Genomic DNA, 22166 nt, shown 5'->3' with positions numbered 1-22166 from the left:
TCCTGTGCAGGTGTAGGTTCAGGGTTTAGCTCAAGAGGTTTGGGTGGTCTGGGCCTGCGGGAGATCTTGTTAGGGCAGTCTCCATCACCTCAAGGGTGCTTTCCGGTTTCATTTACCTCAATTAAGAGCTAAACAGAAAAGAATAGCTTACGGAAAAATATAAGACAAAGGTTATTGAGTATAAGCGGGTGGGCAGTAAGTGTTAGGTCTAGTTGGTGACTTAAACACTGCTAGCTGTGTAGCACAAATTGTGCTGTGTTTTTCATTTCTGTTCAGTTTGCCATACACATGTATAATGACCAGCCCTGTGCCTTATTTTCTTTTGTGCTTAATCTTTTGGCCAGGATATTTAGTACAAGGGTGAGATGACATAATGATAGTGGATATCCCTATATAGTTCATGATCTCAAAACAGATGCTTTCAACATTTCATTGTGAAGTATGTTGTTTGATTTGGGATTTTGGAGATCCTGTATTAGGTTACGAGTAACCTAATAGTAACCTATACCATAAACTCTTGCTAAGAGTTTATGTTACAAATGGGCATTGAATTTTACCACTTTTTCTCTTATCTCTTGTGATACCATTTTTTCTTCCTAAATTCTATTAATATGTGAAATCATAGTGATTGATTTTCTAATGTTAAAATTCAGATATACTTAACTTTGCATTTCTCAGATGAATCTACCTTTCTCTCTTTTTTTTTTTTTTTTTTGGTCTGTTTTGGATTTAGGTGGACTTAACATTTTGTTAGAATTCTCCCAACTATATTTTCATTAATAAGATAGGCCTTGTAATTTTTCTTTATCTTACCTTTGTCTTCAGGTTTAGTATCCTTCTTACACTAATCCCACATGATGTGTTGAAGAGTTAGCCTTTTCTTTCTATAATCTGTATGTGTAAGATTTGAATTCTTTCTCATATGCTTGGTAGAATTTGTTATTATGCTATCTGTGCTTGGAAATTGCTTGGGGAAAGTATTTTTGTCTATCAGTTCAATTGATTTAAATGTTGTAAGACTATTCAGGGTTGTTTGGTTGGTTCAGTCTTTAACAAGATCCTTTTTTTGAGCAATTTGTCAGTTTCACTTAAAATTTCAACCTTGTGGGCATGAAAATATACCTAATATCCCTTTGTTTAATGTTTTCAGGATTTCTTAAAATATCTCTTTTCACTCCTTCTATTTCTCATTTATGAATTCTCCCCCCACCCCCATCACTATCATTTTCACCAGAAATTTATTAAGTTTATTGGTCTTTTGAGGAAACTAATTTCTGGTTTGTTGATTCTTTTATTTGTAATGTCTTTGTTACTCTAGTTGTCTTCTTTCTGTCTTTGGAAGTTGCCATCTTTTTGTAACTAACTAAGATGGATGCTTGGCATATTAATTTCCAGACTTGTTATTTTCCCATATATACATTTAAGGATATAAATTCCCCTCTACTTATTTCCTAGTTGTGCTATGAAGTATTTTCATTTTATCCAGTTCAACAATTTCATTATGAAATAATATGGCTCTTTTGTAGTTTTGTTTTTAATTTCCAAATTAAATATCCAAATTCCAGATTTCTTTTCTTTTTTTTTTTAATTGTTGTTAACTTATTTCTAGCATGAATGCATGGTGGTCAGATTACATATTCAATAGAATTCTAGTTCTTTGAAATTTGATGAGACTTACTGTACAGTCTAGTTTGTTTAATTTCTATAAACATATCATACATACTTGGACAGAATATGAATTCTTTATTTACTGGGGTGGTTTTCTGTATATGCCTAATTGGTTCAGTTTGCCAACCATGTTCCACAAGTTTTCTTTACCAATAGTGATATTTTCTGTCAGATTCTCTCCGGTACTAAGAAAAATATGTTAACTCTTTCCACTGTGATTTTGGAATTGCCCATCTCTTAGGGGTTTGTGCAATTTTGCTTTATATATTTTGAAGCCATGTGTCTAGATATTTACACAATTTAAATTCTTTAATTTTGTTTCTCATTTATGAAATGTGTTTTATCTCTGGTAGTGTTTTTTAATTTTTTTGTTTTAAATTTAATTAATTAACATTAGTTTCAAAAATAGAGGTCAGTGATTTATATAATACCCAGTGCTCATTATATCACGTGCCCACCTTAATGTCCATCAGCCCGTTAGCCCCCTCCCCTCCAACAACCCTCAGTTTGTTTCCTAGAGTTAAGAGACTCTTGTGGTTTGTCTTTCTCTGTGATTTCATCTTGTTGTATTTTTTCCTCTCTTCCCCTAGGATCCTCTGTTTTGTTTCTTAAATTCCACATATAAGTGAGATCATATGATGATTATCTTTCTCTGAGTGAGTTATTTTTTTTTTAATATTTTATTTATTTGACAGAGAGAAATCACAACTAGGCAGAGAGAGAGGAGGAAGCAGGCTCCCTGCGGAGCAGAGAGCCTGATGCGGAGCTCGATCCCAGGACCCTGGGATCATGACCTAAGCCAAAGGCAGAGGCCCTAAGGCACTGAGCCACCCAGGCACCCCTCTGAGTAACTTATTTAACTTGCATAATATCCTCTAGTTTCATTCCTGTCGTTGCAAATGGCAAGTTTTCAAATTTTTTGATGGCTGAGTAGTATCCACACACACACACATACACACCACATCTTCTTATCTGTTGGGCTCTTTCCATACTTTGGCTGTTGTCCTATTGTGGGCATTGCTGCTATAAACATTGGGGTGAAGGTGCCCCTTTGGATCACTACATTTTAAATCTTTGGAGTAAATACCCAGTAGTGCAACTGCTGGGTTGTAGGGTAGCTCTATTTTCAACTTTTTAAGGAACCTCCATACTGTTTTTCAGAGTGGCTCGCATTTTAACCAGCTTGCATTCCTACCAACAGTATAAGAGGGTTCCCCTTTCTCTGCATCCTTGCCAACATTTTTGGTTTCCTGACTTGTTAATTTTAGCCATTCTGACTGGTGTGCGGTGGTATCTCATTGAGCTGAGTGATACTGAGCTGTTTTTCATGTGTCTGTTGGGCATTTGTATGTCCTCCTTGGAGGAATGTCTGTTCATGTCTTCTGCCCATTTTTTTATTGGATTATCTTTTTTGGCCTGTTGAGTTTGTAGATTTTGGATACTAGCCCTTTATCTGATAAGACATTTGCAAATATCTTCTTCCATTCTATCAGTTGTCTTCCGGTTTTGTCAACTGTTTCCTTTGCTGTGCAAAAGCCTTTTATCTTGATGAAGTCCCAATAGTTCATTTTTGCCTTTGTTTCCCCTGCCATTGGAGACGTGTCTAGCAAGAAGTTGCTGTGGCTGAGTTTAGTAGTGTTTTTGCTTCACGGTATAAATTGTTTTACATTAGGCTTTCATTTGGTAAGTATTTGCATAATGTTTCTTTTTTTACCTTTTATTTTCAACCATTCTGTATCCTTTTTTTTTTTTAAAGAAGTGTCTCCTATAAATTTAGTTCAAAAAAATTTGCCTTCTTTTGATTTGAGTATTTATTTCATTTACATGATTGAATTGGTGGTAAATAAATAGATTTAATAATTACCATTTTATTGTATATACTTTGTCATGTCCCTTTTTTTGGTTGCTAACTCTTAAAACTTTTTAATCTTCTTAGTTTTTTCTTTTTGTTTGGAAGCAACATACTTTATCTAGACTATATTAGTCAAGAAATTACAGCAAGTATACATATTTAACAAAATTAATCAGTGCTTTTCCATTTTTCCCGTATTAGGACATAGTAGATTTTTCAACTCCCATCTGATCATCTTCCAACTCATAAGTTATTGTTCTTTATTTTGATACCACATTCAAAGACCCTATAAAATATTACTAGTCTTATTATTACTGTATTCAGTCAGTGTTCGGTAATTTTACCCAAATATGTACTGATCTTTTTGTTCTTCAGTAATATTTGAATCATTGATCTTGTATCTTTTTTTTTTTTTAAGACTCTGTATTTGTGAGTATGAGGTGGGGGAAGGGGCAGAGGCACAGGCAGACTTCCTGCTGAGCAGGGAGCCTGCCAGGAGACTTAATCCCAGGACCCTGAGATCATGACCTGAGCAGAAGGCAGACACTTAACTGACTGAGCCACCCAGGTGCCCCGATCTTGTATCTAGGATCATTTTTCTTCTGCCGTAAGCATATATACTTTAGGATTTCTCCTCCTCCTCCTCCCTTTTTAAAGAGAGAAAGAGAAAGAGTGAGTATGCATGGGAGCAGGGTGGGGGCAGAGGGAGAGAGAGAATGTTAAGCAGGCTCCAAGAGCCTGGGAGGGGTGCTCTGTCTCACTACCCTGAGATCATTACTGGAGCAAAAATCAAGAGTTGGACACTTAATTGAGCCACCCAGGCACCCCTGTCATCAGTTTGTTGATGAGAAATGTGTGATAGAGGGTGCCTGGCTAGCTCAGTCATTAAGCATCTGCCTTTGGCATGGGTCATGATCCCAGGGTCCTAGGATCAAGAATCCCACATCGGGCTTCCTGCTTGGCGGGAAGCTTGCTTCTCCCTCTCCCACTCCCCCTGCTTGTGTACCCTCTCTTGCTGTCTCTCTGTCAAATAAATAAATGAAATCTTTGGGGGGGGGGGGAGAAAGAAGTGAGAACTTTGGGTATGGGTTGAAGTACTATTGTATATGCTTTTTTTTTTTAACCTTGGATGAGGTTTGAACATTTTTCTCTCTTGGTAAAAACTTTGTAAGTTTCATTTTTTTTTTTTTTTCTAATGTAAGTGGGTATTCACTATTTCTAATTAAGTGGGTATTCACTATTGGAGACAAGAACAGCTTGTACCTAGTTAGGACTGTATGAAATGTGTTTATTATAGTCTTAATCATAGGGGGAAAAATGAGGTGGTGTTGGGCCTGGAGACTTTAAATAGTTTGAAAATTGTTAGCAACTCAGTCTTAGCATGCTTTCTCCTAAGTGATACTTTCATTTCTTTTGTATAGTTTTACTTTTATCAGATCCTTCTGATTTCCTGCTGTAGATGTTTGTCAGAAAGAAATACTAGCAACTGCCTGACTTCCTCTTAAAGCATGGAAGTAATTTTTATACTTAGTTCACAGGAATGTTTAAATGCCTCACTTTTTATTTGTTTTTGAGATTTTCAAAACAGTAGAATGGGTGTTGTCATATTTTTGTAGATGAGAATGTCATTATTTCAACAGAGAGCTTAAATTTTTTTGCTGAATTATGTAAAATATCTACAAGTAGGAATACCAAAACAAAAGGCTTATTATTAGTAGCAAGATCTTTCAAGAATTAGAAATATAGGGAACATGGTGAAAGTTTGGGATGCAGAGGTGTCAACTTTCATTTATTTTTAGATCTTAAAAGGGAATTCTTTAAATTAAAACAAGATACTGAAAGCCGTGTATTTTGAAAAAAATCCTTATCCTTCTTTAATCTTTGTACCATTTTTATTGATTGTTTCTAGGGATTTCAAGTTTATGACTGTTTTATTTCTAGAAATTAAACCTGTTCTGTTTAAAAATGAAGTTTCAGGATACCTGGGTGGCTCAGTTGGTTCAGCAGCCGACTCTTGGTTTCAGCTCAGGTCTTGCTCTCACAGTCATGGGATCAAGCCCTGTGTGGGGCTTCACACTCAGCACAGAGTCTGCTTGAGATTCTCTCCCGCTCCTTCTGCTCCTCCCCTAGCCACTCACACACACACACACTCTCCTCTAAAATAAAATAAATAAAATCTATTAAAAAAATAAAGTTTCTGTAGCATGTACTATTACTATTTACCAAAGCCTTAAAAAGCATTTGCATTATTTGTATTTTCTTTTTACAGACATAAAGAAGATTCTTAAAGCATGTCATTTCATTGAAAGTTATTATATAGCCATGCCATCTAACCTACTCCAGATCCATCTGGACTGTTTATTGATAACCCACTTTCCCTGTCAAGAAACAATAATGCATAATAGAATAGATTAAATGAGAGTTGTCTTTAATTTATCATGTTTCTCTGTAAAATGCAGATACGTATTTTTTAAGTCATTGTAATTTTTTTGTTTGGAGTGTTAGATGACTTAATATTATAACATGAATCAGTGTCAATAAGCTAATAATAGAGTTGGATAGTTGGGAGTGTAGAGGGATGTGAGAGGGCTGAAATTTATAGATTTCCAGCTTTTGTCTTATGGTAAGCCATAATTTCTTTCAAAAGAAGAGGTGTTCAGTTTGGTTTGGTTTGTTTGTTTGTTTTGTTTTTTTGGTAGAATAGCTAGCTTCTCAAAAAAACCATTGCTTTTTTGCACCACTTCCAACCAACAGAAATGCTTCAGTAAGTAAATAATCTAGAGTGGTGGTAAAACCAGCATTCCAGAAAAGAAATGAAACATAAAAAGTAAACTTTAGCCACAGGAGCAGTAGGTCTTCATTTAAGAGGAGATTACATTGCTTCCCTTGAAACATAAATAATTTTCTTCAACTCTTTTTGTTTTAATCTTTTAATATTGGATTTGTTTAATATGTAGTAGAATGATCTGGTATGGCACGTTTGCTTTTCCAAACAAATTCTTGGTTTTTTTCCATGTATTGTTGATTAGGTAAATTTTTCCAGGTCTGTCACAGTGTTTTATCTTAGATTAAAAAAAAAAAATTAATCTATTAAATGTGTGTTAATCCATTATATATATATATAAGCTATCTTTGTATTTAGTCTGGAGAGTTGAAAAGATTTGAGACTTTGAAATTGAGCTTTATACCTTTTTGTTGGGAGTCCTTGGGCATGTTACTTAACTTCTTTGAACCTTAATTTTTTAACCTTTGCAGTAATTAATAATCACCATTGTATAGGTTTATTTTAAGGAGTAAATTAGTTTAACCTTTGTGGTGCCTTGCTCATAGTTGGTACTCAATAAAAGTCAGTTCTTTTTTCTATGGTAAGATCTTTTTTGAAAGGTTATTTCCAGATTTGATAATGCTATATCTGAATAATTTTCTTCATGTTTCTTAAAGTCTCTGCAGAAGGGGAGGAGACATCAAAGAGAACTGTTGTCTTTTAGAATTGTGAAGACTAAAGGAATTCATTAGGGAGAGAGGGATACAAATCTTAAAGTTCCCTAATTTTTTTCAAATGTTTGCTTGGCTACAAAATGGTGTGCCTTGTTAGGGTGTCATTATATACTAGGAATATGCTTTATTGGAAGTAGAAGTTTTATGTGCAGTTTGTTTTAATGTAAGATACTTACTAACATTAAGGTGACTCTGAGGAACTGTCAATCACGTGACTAGGAAAGTTCCCCTATTCCCTGCCTTTTTTCCCCCCCTACTCTAAGCTTTTATTTTATACTGAGCATATCTGATGTTGTGCTATTGACTGTCCATTATTCAGGAGAAGATTAATTTTATCTACCTAGAATAAGACTATCATAATTTCTAGTATTTTAAATTTGGAGTAGCAGATATTTTAAATATTATGAGTAATATCCTCTGCAAGCCTGACTGTAAATAAACTTTGGACATATTTGGCTCTTTTTGTCCTTGTTAAAAACATGCTAATGCTAACGTATAAAGCACTGATTGTAGAAACGTGGATGTGTCTAGTGAGTTGTGAAGAATGGACATTTCAGGGGTAACAAAGTCTATGAAAATGGCTTATGTCACAGTATGTTACAATAACTGTGTTACAAAGTATCTTTTGAGGTTTGAAAATAATTCGTATATTAGTTGTTTTGTGGCTTCTCATAATTATAGTACTCAATGCAAAAAAAAAAAAAAAAGAATTAGGAAAACAATGAAGTTCAAAGAAAAAACCCCCAAAGAAAAAACCCCCAATAAAAAAATCATCCTAATCCTGGGAACCAAAGAAAATCACTTAACTTTTTGACACATGGCAGTGTCTTACTTTTTTCCACTTGTGTGTCTGTGTGTGCATTTACAAATTATTTTACAGAAATTATATAATGTTGGGGAGTTTGTTCTTTTTACTTTGAAAATTACTGGCACTATATTTTCTTAGGACAGTTGTGTTTGATAAAGGAAAAATAATGTGAAGTTTTGATGGGTAGAGTATTTGTAAGCTTTTTAGGTTAGTAAGAGTGGGATTGGTTAAAAAAAGAGAACGATTGGTTGAGGAAACAATCAGAGATTTTAATTTTATTTGCAATATTCAGAAGGACTTGAAAGATCAAGGATGGGGTCCTTCATTTGAATAGAACTATTGATGTGATCACTCTTAAAAGAATTTTCCCCAGTGGATTATGAGTTCTCTTTCCAAATGGTGCTGTAAGGCTTAAGGGGAAAGAGGAGATGAAGGCTTACATATATATATATATATATATATTTACATAAAGTAAAATTGGCCGGATGCACATAATTCCAGTAAATATATTGATTATAACAGTGGTAGAATCTTAGTGTGCCAGAATTTGGAAGGAACCCCTGGCCCTATCCAACTCTTAAACACAAGTTTTACAGATAAGGAACTTATCAAAGTTGTATTGCTAATTATAACTAGAATCAGAGACTTAGGTAATATGGCAATTGGTTACTGTTAAAAAAAATACAAAATGTATGACTTTTCTAATTTTCTGTATTTTTGCTTTCTATTTTTCATGTCTGCAGTTTCCTTGTCTTTCTTAGTTTTGTACTTGTCTCCGTATATTCATGTCTTTTACTTTATTCTTTCTCTTCAGGTAGCCATTATGTAGAATTAATGCATATTTTAAAATCATTGTCTTTATCAAATGTATCTTCTGTTTGTTTTTTTTAAGAGGATTATTTAACTTTTATGTGTCTGTCTTAAAACTGAATAAAATTCAGTTACGTTTTATATCTATAGAATTCTAAATTTATGATTCATATTTTATTATCATCATTATTAACAGGAACCCCTGTTAATTTTATCTGAGAAGAAGTTTTCCAGTTCTTGTAATGGGAGAGTATTGGTCGGAGTAAGCTGGATGAGCAAGAATTATCAGAAAAGCCCACAGGGGAGTAGATTATGAAACACTCTTAATAAAATAAGTTGCAAATCTACTTGTTCTCCTTACTATAACAATTAAAATACAAATGCTACTGTCTGAGTGCTGACTTCAGAAGGAAAGAAGAATATTAGTACTTTCTTATTGCAAAAATTTTGAAGTCCTGAAGGAGGACTAGAGGAGTAGATGGGATGGAAGTTTTCAGTTAAAGCCATCTGAAAAGACTTGAAAGCTAACGGTTATGATTGCAGCTGAGCTTCGTAATTACCCAGAAAAGAGAAACATTAGGGAGATGTCTGTACGTTACACAGTCTGTGGCAAGTGTGTAAGTCCTGGTGAACAGACAGTTTTACTTACAAATTCTTTGGAAAAGTATTTACATTCAGGGACTAAATGAAGAAGAAGGGAAAACCTTTTTTCAGATTGAGATCAGAGTCAGATGATAGAATTTATAGTAAATTTGTCTTTATAAATTATAATCTATATGGATTCATGTAAAAGGAAACCCTTGTGAAAAAAGTAAGAATATGTTATTAAATAACATAACAAGTCCAGAGGTAGATTTCATGGTTGGTCACTTCAGTGTTCCAGTTTCTCCTGTGTCTGCTTTGTCATCATTGTTGAATTGACTTCATCCTCATACTTGTACAGACTGGCTGTAGCACTTATGTACATTGCATACAGATAGGAAAATTTCCAGAAGAATAAAAGTAGATTTGTCTTCTTGGCATGTTTCTTTAGAAGCAAGAGAAATATTGGCTACATTAGCCAGAATTGGTGTCCACACCATTCTAAATTAATCTTTGTTGAGGGGCATGGGATTAGGGCTTGATAATTATTTGGGATGAAATGGGTATTATATGGGGAGTTCAGTCTCTGTAACCACTATGGCAGCTAGGGTAACAACTCCTCTTAAGAAGTAAACTAAGAATTTATTGATGAAATAATTTCAGAAGTAAATCAGAGTGAAACATGAGTCCCTGCCTACCACTTAAGAGCTGCTTGATTTTGGTTAAGTTCCCTAATATCCCTAAACACGCATTTCCCTATCTGTAATACCTAGTTCATAAAGTTGTTTTTTTTTTTTTTTTTTAATGAAGTCATATTTAGTCTGTCTTAACTAAGAGTGAATTTTGACATTTCGTAAGTTTTCAGTAAATATGTTACTATACTGGTACTGCTACTTTTATCTCTGTGGTTTTGTACTCAAAGAAAATTTTGTCAAAATGTAATTTTCACTTTAAACAATTAGTTTTGTTTTTCCTGAAGATATAAGGGCCTAGACCAAAGATCAAAGTTGTTGAGGCACTTGTTTTCTTTTTTCCTTTTTTTTGAATTTTTTATTATCATATAATGTATTATTTGCCCCAGGGGTACAGGTCTGTGAATCATCAGGCTTACACACTCACAGCACTCACCATAGCACATACCCTCCCCAATGTGCATAACTCAGCCACCTTATCCCTACCCTCCCCCCACCCCTCAGCAACCCTCAGTTTGTTTCATGAGATTAAGAGTCTCTTAGGGTTTGTCTCCCTCCTGATCCCATCTGGTTTCATTTTTTCCTTCCCTACCCTCCACGACCCTCCCCCCCCCCCCCCCCCCCCCCGCCCTGCCTCTCAATTCCTCATATCAGAGAGATTATATGATAATTATCTTTCTCTGATTGACTTATTTCACTTAGCATAATACCCTCTAGTTCTACTCATGTTGTTACAAATGGCACAATTCCATTTTTTATGGCTGCATAGTATTCCGTGTGTGTGTGTGCGCGCGCGCACATGTGTACATGTGTACACACACCACATCTTCTTTATTCATCTGTTGATGGACATCTAGGTTCTTTCCAGAGTTTGGCTATTATGGACATTGCTGCTATAAACATCAGGTGCACCCACCCCTTCAGATCACTACATTTGTATCTTTAAATACCCAGTAGGAGGCACTCATTTTCTTCTCTAGTTTTCTTGTATTTGTCGTGACAAAAATGGGGAAAACATAGTAAATTTAGTATGAGCTGCCACTAAAACAATTTGTTTACATGATTTTGTCAACTAATACTTTATGTATTTGAGATAGTGTGAAAACTGAGGTGATACATTTTCTGAAAATGTGCTGTTATTAGTGTATTAGTGACATATTAATAATTTCCCTTGTTAATACAGGCTTTTTTGTCTTTTTTGCTATAACAAAAGGTGAAAGCCAGTTAAGGTATAAATAATTGTCCCTCATTTGATATTTGCAGATGGTTTGTTCAATCAGTACATCAGCCAACAGGAATATAAGCCACGATGGAGTCAAATCATTCCCAAAAGCACCAAAGGTAAGTGTTGTTCTTTGGATTGTGAGTGGTTTTGCTTTAATGGCTTAGTATCATTTTTCCCAGGGTAGCACAAGTTTTACAGTTTTACTTTGTTTGGGAAACACGAGTGTTTAACACAAGACATAGGTTCCTTAACTAGATGGCAGAATTAGTTTACTATATTAAACTTTTCTTTGAAACCTTTTTGTTTTTGGACAGTTTTTACACAGAATACCCTCATAAACTCCTTTTATAGAGGTACTATAAATTTACAGGCTTAGTGCTGTAATACCAGATGTGTTCCTGATAAACCCTCAGTTTTGCAGAATTGCTCTCTGAAGTGAACAGGGCTTATGAGGAAAGTAGAAATGGAGCATACTATTCTAAATCTGTGGAACTTTTTATGCAGATACGAATGAAAACTAGTGTAGTAACCCTGATAAAAATAAATACTGATACAGGTAACTCTCTGAGGGATTTACATTGAGTACCACAGTGAGTTTGGAGCCTTAAACGCTGGGACTCATGCTTCCTTCTTTGAGCTGTCGACCTTAGAGGGTACTGATCAAAACTTAAAATCTGATCTAGCGCATAGTCTTCTCCATTGATCATTTTTTTATACAGAGGAAAGTATTTGTCACTTTTTTTTTTTTTTTTAAGATTTTATTTATTTATTTGACAGAGAGATCACAAGTAGGCAGAGAGGCAGGCAGTGGGGGGGAAGCAGGCTTCCCTCTGAGCAGAGAGCTCGATGTGGGGCTCAATCCCAGGACCCTAGGATCATGACCTGAGCTGAAGGCAGTGTCTTAACCCACTGAGCCACCCAGGCGCCCCTTTTGTCACTTCTTGATCTTGACTCATTGCTTTGCCAGATGTTAATGTAGTGGAAAGTGTAGCGATTGTTTAGTGCAATTACTTGCATTAAGAGAAGGCAATTCTGTGGATGTTTAGCTTTTTTCTGACAGTCTTCATAAATTGCTAAGCACTTCTCTTAAATTGGGAGAAAGGTCTTCCCTGATATTGTTAAACATTAATATTCTAGAGAAAATTGCTTATGAACCTCCATAATTTCTGTTATTCAGACATCATTTCTCCTGCTTTCTCAGTCATTTTTGAGATTATTTTTGTCAGAGAAGCAAATGCTGTAGCAGACATTATAATTGTGTATTTGAAAACTAATGGGTTAAATATATAAAATGTAAACTTCTTGACAGTAAATTTATTTTAGTTTCTTCTGTTCTTGAAAGTGGCAATGTGGGGGAAGAAGGAAGACAAAGATAAAACTTCAGTGATAACGAGCAGTGAAATCTTAACTATATTGGAACGGAGAAAGAATTTACGGAGAACTTCTGAATGAGAAGTCTTTGAATACAGTAGTAATGGATTGAGTGTTTCAGTTTGGCATGATATTTTCTCTATATAAGAACTGACATTTCAGGGGCACCTTGGTGGCTCAGTGGGTTAAAGCCTCTGCCTTAGGCTCAGGTCATGATCCCAGAGTCCTGGGATCGAGCCCTGCATCAGGCTCTCTGCTCAGCGGGGAGCCTTCTTCCCCCTCTCTCTCTGCCTGCCTCTCTGCCTACTTGTGATCTCTGTCTGTCAGATAAATAAATAAATAAATAAATAAATAAATAAATAAATCTTTTTAAAAAAAAGAGAGAGAGAGAGAACTGACATTTCAGTATTTTTCATAGTACTCCAGTGAAATTAGTAAAAACTTGGATGGTCCCTGTTTTACCTAGGAGAAAGCTGAGACATGGAAAATTATTAGCCAAAGTAATGTATTTCAGTTAATAGGGGAATAATAAAGAAAACCTTAGGTTTTCTGTTTTATATCAGGACAGACATTAGAATCCTGCAATTTGTTGAATCATTGAAATGAAGTTGTATCTTTGTTTATATTAAGATTTTGTATAAGGTAAGATTAAATACAAGTTGAACAGCAGTTCTACAAAAGTTTAAAAGTTTCCCTGATCATATTTCAAACTGCCTGTTAAGCTCCACCATGGAAATAGGAATCAAAAGGAAGTAAATCTTAAACTTCTTGCTCAAAAATGTGCTGTACTCAAAATAGTTGGTAAGTTATGTGATAATATAAATTAATACAAAACTTGATAACATGTTGGTTTTCGGTAGCTTAGTTGTATGAACTTTTTTTTAGTCTTTTTGTTTTGTTTTTCAAGATCTTTTATTTATTTATTTGACAGAAAGAGAGATCAGAAGTAGGCAGAGAGGCAAGCAGAGAGGGTGGGGAAGCAGGTTCCCTCCTGAGCAAGGAGCCCAATGTGGGATTTGATCCCAGGACCCTGGGATCATGACCTGAGCCAAAAGCAGATGCTTAACCAACTGAGTCACCCACACGTCCCAGTTGTATGAACTTTAAAACTGCTCATTATACTAGGTATAATTAGGTATGCTTGGAATATAGACCTGAGATCTAATTCTGTAACTGCTTTCCACCTTCACTTTGTCATGCCATTTGTTTTTTGTCTAATGTTTTTTGTGGAATATCCTACCTTCTTGCTGATATGGCACTGGTCATAAATATATTAAAAATAGCTCCCTGTTGCATTAATAGCCTGAAAGCATTGGAAAAAAGGGTAATTATTATAAACACAGTTATATTATTTCTTTTGAGTCTTTTTATTTGCTTTTTAATGTTGAAAGAATAAATATTTGTTAGTTTTACTACTCGTTGTAGACTTATGAATGCTGTTACTCTGGATTTCCAGTTATTCTGTGTTACTCTTTTTAAAGAACATATTTGTTTCTTTTTCAGGTGATGGAGAGGATAACCGACCAGGAATGAGAGGGGGTCATCAGATGGTTATTGATGTTCAAACAGGTAAGGAATATTTGCTGTGGAAACCAATACTTTTAAAAGTTATGCATTCTAAAATATCAGCTAAGCACAAAGATACTTCTTCCATTCATTGCAGAGGTGAAATGTTATCAGACATACAGCCAAGTAGCAAAGAAAATAGAAGATTAGTCACAGGTTTACATTAACAAGGTAATAACACATGAGGGAAGGGAGGCTGCTGCACAATTGAAACTAGGTAACCTCAAAGAAATGTGCGGCCCTTTCTCTTTGTGAGTGTGTGTGGGTTTATATATGTTCGAATCTTTTAGTAAACTGTAGAGTACCTCTGGATTTTTCAGTGCACTTCTATCTTAATGCCATAATATGGGAATTACTGCAAGAGAATTAAGGTATTTTTCAAGAGCGAATATCAAATTAAGTAGCTTAATTGTTGATAAATTCACTAATTGCTTAAGACTGTTCACAAACTTATAAATAATTTGTTATATCTACTTCTTTTCGCCTTTTAGACTTTATTCTGTATCTTGGTACAAAAAATTTTACTTAGGTTTCTGCAGCCTCAGACAGCTTAGGTACCATTGTATTTAGAGGTTACTGCTAAAATTATAGTAGGCTTTAAGTTACTATCTGGAAAAGTGAATAATAAGAATTCAGTATAATTTTACTTTATTATTTGGTTTTAGAATACTTTACTTCAGGGAGTGCCAATATCCATTCAAGTAATATTTTACTTTTACTTTTTTCTGTTACTGTGTTAATGCTGACTTAGAGTGCCTCAGGAGTAATTTTTGTTGACTCACATCATGAAATAAGAATAAAAATTAATCACAATGCCGATAATAATCTTCTGGGCATTAATATATTTTCACAAATGTTTTGTAAGTAACAAGGAGAGAAGTCACGATATCTCTCTGAAAATTAACTGCTAAAATTTTATAGTAACCTGTGAGCTGGTTTAGGAGTATTACTAGTTTCTTTGTAGAAGAGACTCATTTAGGGTATCTGAACTTGCTCCCCTAATTAATGTTGGTCTATTTTCCCAAATCCTTTCCCTCCCACAAATACAGGTTCAACCATAGGCATCCTTTCTTCTTCTTTTCTTCTTCTTCTTCTTCTTTTTTTTTTTTTTTTTTTTGGCATCCTTTCTTCTGAGAGTCCAATAAATACACATAGGCGTTAATTCTTTTTTTTTTTTTTTTAAAGATTTTATTTATTTGAGAGAGAGCGAAAGTGAGCTCAAGCAGGGGAGGAGCAGAGGGAGAGGAAGAAGCTGACTCCCCTCTGAATAGAGAGCCCAACATGGGGTTGGCTCTTAGGACCCTGAGATCATGTCCTGAGCCGAAGGCAGACGCTTAACTAAGCCACCCAGACGCTCCATGTTGTTGGATGTATTCTAATATATTTAAAAATTTTTGATGATTCCACTTATTCTTTTCTGGTATATAGACTGTGTTTCTTTAAGGCCATAGTTGTCATTACCTTGGGATCAAGATAGAAAAGTTAAATGTTATAAGGAGTTTTGCATTCTTTTAGGCAACATTTGATGCTTTCCGAGTTTAATTTGCATGCAGAGCAGAATTTGGAGTATCTTCGGATTTGTTCTTTACAAATCTTTCTATTTCTATTATAAAACCATTAATAGCATCAGTTACCAAGGTTTTTTCATATACTTTATCATGTCTATACCAGAGCCCTATTATAACTGCTACCATGAGGTTGATCTTGGTCATCTTCAGAGAGATCATATTCATTGTAAATCTTTGAGAGAACTTTTTCTAGTCCAGTCCTACTGACATAGCAATCAAATATAATGGTTGAGGGTTTAGTTTGTGAGAAGGGGGTGTATGTTTTAGACATACCTGGGTTTGAATCCTGACTTTACCACTCACTTTTTGATCATGAATGAGTTATTATGATGATAAAAAAATGGGAAGAATAAGTTATTGGGAGAGTTAAATAATGTATTTTGTATATAATGTGTATATTATTTATGTAATTGTATTTTTATGTGCAGTATTACTATACAGTATATACTGATGGGCTTTGTTGAGAGAGTTTTATGTAAGTCTAGAGGCCTTTTTAATCCTTGGTTTCTGTTTCTGACAGACTCTCACAGTGGAAATAATTTAAAACAACTTGAAAAGTAGTGTTGAGGGGAAAAAATAACTGACCCATAATCCCACATTTTAACTAACCAGTGTTATTTTAATATATTTGCCTCATCTTTTATCTCTGTTGTCCTCACTGATATTTTAGAGAGGAAGGGAAACCATAAATATATTTGTAAGATTTGGGGGGGGGGGGGTTAGAGTTTTGCTGATAAGGATTAGGTGGAGTTAGTAGTAAAGAATGACTTTCCCCGAGTAGAGTTTGAAGAACCTAGAAGTTTTATCTTTATAAAGCTGATGCCAGAGTAGTGAAACATAATAGAAAGACCCAGTCATTATTTTAAGTATTCGTTTTAAGGATTTCCAGAGCAAGGGCTCTTAATCTGGTGAAGTTATATACAAAATTTTGTTTGTGTGTACATTTTCCTAGGAAGAGAATCTATGAATTCAGATCATCAAAAGGAATCTTAACTCAAAAAGTTAAGAACTTCACTAGTGTAAAACTTCATTTCATCTTTGAAGTGGCTTATATTTCAAAGCAATTACTGCTTCCCGGTATTTTGTGTATCTTGTTTTCTTAAAAATATAATGGTAGCTGAATTCTCCCCCCTGCCTTTATAGTTTTTTCCATTTTGCTACAGCTCTAAAAGTAGAGTAACAATTTGGAAAAATACTTGATGGTATAAATTTTACTATTTAATTTCAGAGCTTTTTGTCATCCTAAGTGAATTCTATCATTTATACCATGTTAGAGAAGAAATGTAGTATTTTGTCCTATTCATGTATTGGTCAGTTTTATTGAGTATAATCCCTATACCTGGCACCTCTCCACTTCAGTTCTTCAACTCTGGGTAAAATAAGGCAGATAGAAAGAAAGAAAAGGTATGTCTATTCTATTTCAGTGTGGAAGTCTGTTTAGATGAAAATTTACCAGGCAATTCTTTGTTGGGTGGTAACTCTCATTGAATTTTGAGAATCTGTAGTGCCACCTTTTTTCCTCTCTCAGGAAAGGTAGTAAGACTCAGGGAAAATCCCAGTATTTGGTATCTACAAAAGAAATTAAAGGAGTGTTGCTTGTCACTTGGTAGAGCCCTTCTATGAAAATCTGAACCTTTGACTCTTCTGTACTCATTATATGAAAGTGCTTGCTTTCTTGCTTCTTTCTTCCTTTCTTCCTTTTTTTTTTCCCCCACAGTGCCATATATAGGTTTTCCTTAAATTCCTTAAACTTTTGAAGGAAATAGGTGAATATGGATTTTAGTTGTTAATTACAAACATATGCATTTGGCTGTTTCTTTAGCTACCAGTTATTGAATCTTTTTTCTTTCATATAGTTATCAGAAAGGAATTCTGGAAATACAGCCTTAATTAAGAATACAAAGAATAGGGGCACCTGGGTGGCTCAGTGCGTTAAGCTTCTGCCTTTGGCTTAGGTCATGATCTCAGGGTCCTGGGATCAAACCCCACGTGCCTCTCTGCTTGTTTGTGATCTGTCTGTGAAATAAATAAACAAAATCTTTTAAAAAAATACAAAGTATATTGAAAAAAAAGACATATGTATGATATATGATGTATATTGAATTCAACCAAAGGAGCAGTCTCTAGATTTATAATCATAGCTTTATATAAAAATACAGTTCTGTTTATTTATTTTTTTTTAAGATTTTTCTTTATTTATTCGACAGATCCCAAGTAGGCAGAGAGGCAGGTGGAGAGAGAGGGGGGGAAGCAGGCTCCCCGCTGTGCTGAGAGCCCGATGCGAGACTCGATCCCAGGACCCTGAGATAATCAAGCCACCCAGGCGCCCCTGTAGTTCTGTTTAAAAAGGGAGACAGATGAATCTAGTTGATAACCTGCTGGGTCATAAGAGTTAGGGGAATGGCTGAAGAAGGTAAGGCTAAAGAACATGTAAAATAGCTTTTTCCTTCTAGTTCATTCCTCTCTTCAAAATTCTCATGTCAGTTTAAGGTCTTACCAAATGTATTTTCAGAAGGACTAAACTCTTGAATATCAAATGTCCTGACAGGGTTTCATTTTTATCTTGAATATAAATTTGTGTCTCTTAAAACTTTTTTTCCATTTCATTTGTTTTTCTCTAGGTGTGTGTATTAAACTAAGAATTAAGTTAACCTCCTTCAGTATCCTTTTAACTCTTCTCCTACCTCTTCTTTTTGACACATAAATTTTGTTTAACATTGGGTCCGTGCTGTATGGGTGTATAGTATTTGTATTCTATACTGTTTGGAGGTGGAAACATGGATTTAATTATGAAAATAGTGTGCCATCTTGTGGAGGATTATTCAGTCAGCACAGTCTGATTTACCCATTAAGAGTCAGAGTAGAAGGATAGATCTTACAGTTGGACTCATAAAATAAAAAGCCTACTTTTTTGTGCTGAATGGTGTAAAGACACTGATGTGTTAATATTTCTACCTTATTCTTAGTATATATGAGATGTGTATTGCTGGTACCCAAAAGACTTGTACTAAAGAATGTGGTTGAAGTTTAGTTTTTGTGGCCTCAGAAATGACAGATTGACTCACTGGTTGATGATTGATTCATTAGTCTCAGAATGAAATTGGTTTGACATTTTGAACATAGGCTATTAACTGGTCACTTCATTTCCAGTCCCTCTATTTTGCTGGCTTCTCCTTCTCGGGCAAGTCGTATGATGCTGCAGGTTCAGAGCTGGCCTTGTTACCGCTTTCTGCTTGGGATCTTCTGAAGCTATTCCTTGTCTGTAGAGTTGATTTCAAAGCCTTTATATTGTCATTTAACCCCTTCCACAGTCTGGCCACTACCTGTCTTTTTAACCTCATTACTACCTGGTACTTTCTGTGTTCTTTTAAATTGAACAGTGCATTTACTCATCACAGAGTTTTAACCACTTTGCATGCATTATGTAATTTAATTCTCAGAGTAGCTTTATGAGCTAGGTGCTGTGGTGTGCCATTTTGGACATGAGGAAACCAGGGGTTAAGGAAAGCAGTGGTGGTTATGCAGCCATGGTGGTAGAACTACAGTTCTGTCAAGATCTGCCTGACTTTAGAGACCATGTGTTTTACAGCATTTTTCATGTGGGGTGCCTGGGTGGCTCAGCTGGTGAAGCGACTGCCTTCAGCTCCATCATGATTCCAGAGTACTGGCATCGAGCCCCGTGTCAGCTCCTTGCTCAGCAAGAAGCCTGCTTCTCCCCCTCCCTCTACCCCTCTGCTCCGGTTCTCTCTCTCACTCATGCTCAGTCTCTCTCAAATAAAATCTTTTAAAAAAAATTATAAATAAAACATTTCTCATATGTTTTTCTGTCTCTGTGCCTTTGTTATACTTTTTACCATGCTTGAAATGTTCTGTCTCCCTTTCTGGCAACAGAACCACCTTCTCTCTCTCTCTCTCTTTTTTAAAGATTGATTTATTTATTTAGAGAGATAAAGAACATACATGTGAGTGGGGGGAGGGGCAGAGGGAGAGAATCTCAAGCAGACTCCCCACTGAGCATGGAGCCCTTCCGGAGACTCCCATCTCCTGACCCTGAGATCATGACCTGAGCCAAAATCAAGAGCCTGACACTTAACCAACTGAACCCCCACCCCAGGTGCCCCCAGAGCCACCTTCTGATGCATACATAGGTCAGATCCCTCCTTTCTTGAGTCCCGGTAGGTATACTCTCTTCCCTCTATTGAACTCAGATGGTGCTTTTTACCTTTCCTACGGCATTTAATCTGCCCTGCCTTGTGGTGATTTATGTACTTGTGTTACATTCTTGATTAGATTGTAAGCTCCTTGAAGATAGGGACTGTCTGCTTTCTTTTCTGTATAATACCTTGTCAGTTTAGACTAGTCCTGGGAAAACATTGACTGAACATTCCTCTGAGTGCTGGGGGAAATGGAGAGCCACAACAGCCTATGTGCCTTTAAGAAAAAAAATACGGAGAAAGGGCTGCTGCTTGAAGAGGACTGTACTGCCCAGGGATGTACGTGAATTGTTACATAACCGATAAGCATGAAAATGGACCCTGTTGCAAATAATGTTTTCTTTTTTCTCTTTTCCTTACTTTTTTCTTGCTACAGTTCTCTCCAGTTATTTCTGTAATCTTTAAAAGTTTTTGATATCCTTTATGCATTAAATTATATTTTCGCTTATGTTTATTTCTAGATAATATTTCATCTCTGAATGATTTAACTTAAATGATTAGATGATTTAATTAAAATTTTGTCATGCATTTTATTCAGGTATGTCAAAAGGTCCTGTTTCCATCCGATTCATTCAATTTTACTATTAAACTTCAACTGCAACTACAAAGCATTCAAAGACAAGAATGACATCTTGGATTAATTCCATTGGGATGCTTGCTCTCTGCCAGATTTTATTTTGCTCAGCTATCAATGAGGCTGTTGTGGAAATGTGGGTTTTCTTTGCTGTGAGAATTTATGCGTACAAAGAGACCTGCTTTTCAGAAAGAACATTGAGAACCCAGAGCCCAAGAGGAAGGGTTATTAAAGTTAATGAACCAGGGTAACCTTATCCAGAGGGTACCCAGAAACACTATAAAACAAAAGGTCAATTGCTATTGCTATTTTAGTTATATACCCTCCCTCTACTGGGTTAATTGCCATTATAGTGAGGCCTTGGCAAATAATTTTTAAGCCAGATGAAAATTCTTCAATTTTTTTTTTTTTTTCCTGTAAAACTTGAAGTATCTGGTACTACTGCATGCCATTTGGGAGACAGAATGTTACTTAACTAATGGTAATGGATTATTTCATAGTTCTGAGATATGATAGTTTTTCAACAGTTTCAAATAATTGCCATTATTTTACCTATGTACAGAGCCCAGAAAGTTCTAGGTACTGAGTTAGTCATAGAATTGGATACAATAATTTTGTTTTTGTTGAGTCTGTGGCCCTTAGTAACTATAGAGTATTTTTTTATTTTTGTGCATGTTTTAGAGATAGAAATGCTGTCTGATAGCCTTCAGAATGTCTTAATGTAACTTACATCTGAAGAACACCACCACACTGAGTTTTGTAAGTGAAAAAACTAAGACCCAGGGGGCTTATGTGGCATGTATTTGATTTAATTACCCAGTTAACACTAGAACTCAATCCTGTTCCAATGGTATGTTCTTACCCAGAGGCATTGTTTTGATTTCCATAGCTTCTGGGCATAGAATAGCACATTTCGGGGGCCTGGGTGGTTCAGTTGCTAAGTGTCTGCCTTCGGCTCAGGTCATGATCCTTAGGTCCTGGGACCAAGCCCCTCATCAGGCTCACTGCTCAGTGGGAAGCCTGCTTCTCCCTCTCCCATTCCCCCTGCTTGTGTTCCTCCCTCTCTCACTGTCTCCTTTTCTATGTATAATAAATAAATAAAATCTTTTTTTTTTTTAAAAAAAAGCACATTTCACTTAGAAAATTCACTTAGAGTTTGAAATTCTATGAAAATATGACAGAAAGCTCTATGAATGGCAATAATTTTCTTAATGATGTTACAGTATTTCTAGGTGCACTTTGAATTGTTGCTGTTCATGGTGGGACCTAACTTAGATGACAGTCTCCACATAAATAGGCCTAGGTCATGCTGATTAGTGTGTAGATAGCTTTACAATGTTCCTGTATGTCTACTTAACCTTTTTTTAAAGAGGGGCACATGGCTGACTCAATTGTTAGAGCATATGACTCTTGATCTTGTAGTCATAACTTCAAACCCCATGTTGGGTACAGAATTTACTTTTAAAAAAGGAAAGAAAGAGGGGCACCTGGGTGGCTCAGTTGGTTAAGCATCTGACCTCAGTTCAGGTCAAGATTTTAGGGTCTTGAGATCGAACCCCATAGTGGGCTCCCTGCTCAGCAGGAAGTCTGCTTCTCCCTCTCCCTCTGCTCCTCCCCACTGCTTGTGCTCTCTCTCTTTCTCAAATAAATAAAATCTTAAAAAAAAAAAAAAGGGAATGTTGTAACTTTTAAAAAATAATTGGTGGGCTTGTGTAACTAGTAGACATAAGATATTTCA

At 35.5% G+C, this 22166-nt stretch overlaps 1 protein-coding gene across 3 annotated transcripts in view; it reads left to right on the top strand.

The window, feature by feature from the left end:
- The window catches only part of MKLN1 (muskelin 1), a 338468-nt gene that overhangs the window by 242051 nt on the left and 74251 nt on the right, over positions 1-22166 (top strand). For all 3 annotated transcript variants that reach the window (XM_032305386.1, XM_032305385.1, XM_032305384.1), the window contains 2 exons: positions 11174-11251; positions 14010-14075. In XM_032305386.1, coding sequence (XP_032161277.1) covers positions 11174-11251; positions 14010-14075 — 144 coding nt within the window. The remainder of the gene's footprint in view (positions 1-11173; positions 11252-14009; positions 14076-22166) is intronic.

The sequence above is a fragment of the Mustela erminea genome, chromosome 11 (assembly GCF_009829155.1).
Source record: "Mustela erminea isolate mMusErm1 chromosome 11, mMusErm1.Pri, whole genome shotgun sequence".
In the NCBI taxonomy this organism is placed as follows: domain Eukaryota; kingdom Metazoa; phylum Chordata; class Mammalia; order Carnivora; family Mustelidae; genus Mustela; species Mustela erminea.
Note: the sequence above shows the minus strand (reverse complement) of the source record. Positions and strands in the feature narration are given on the sequence as shown.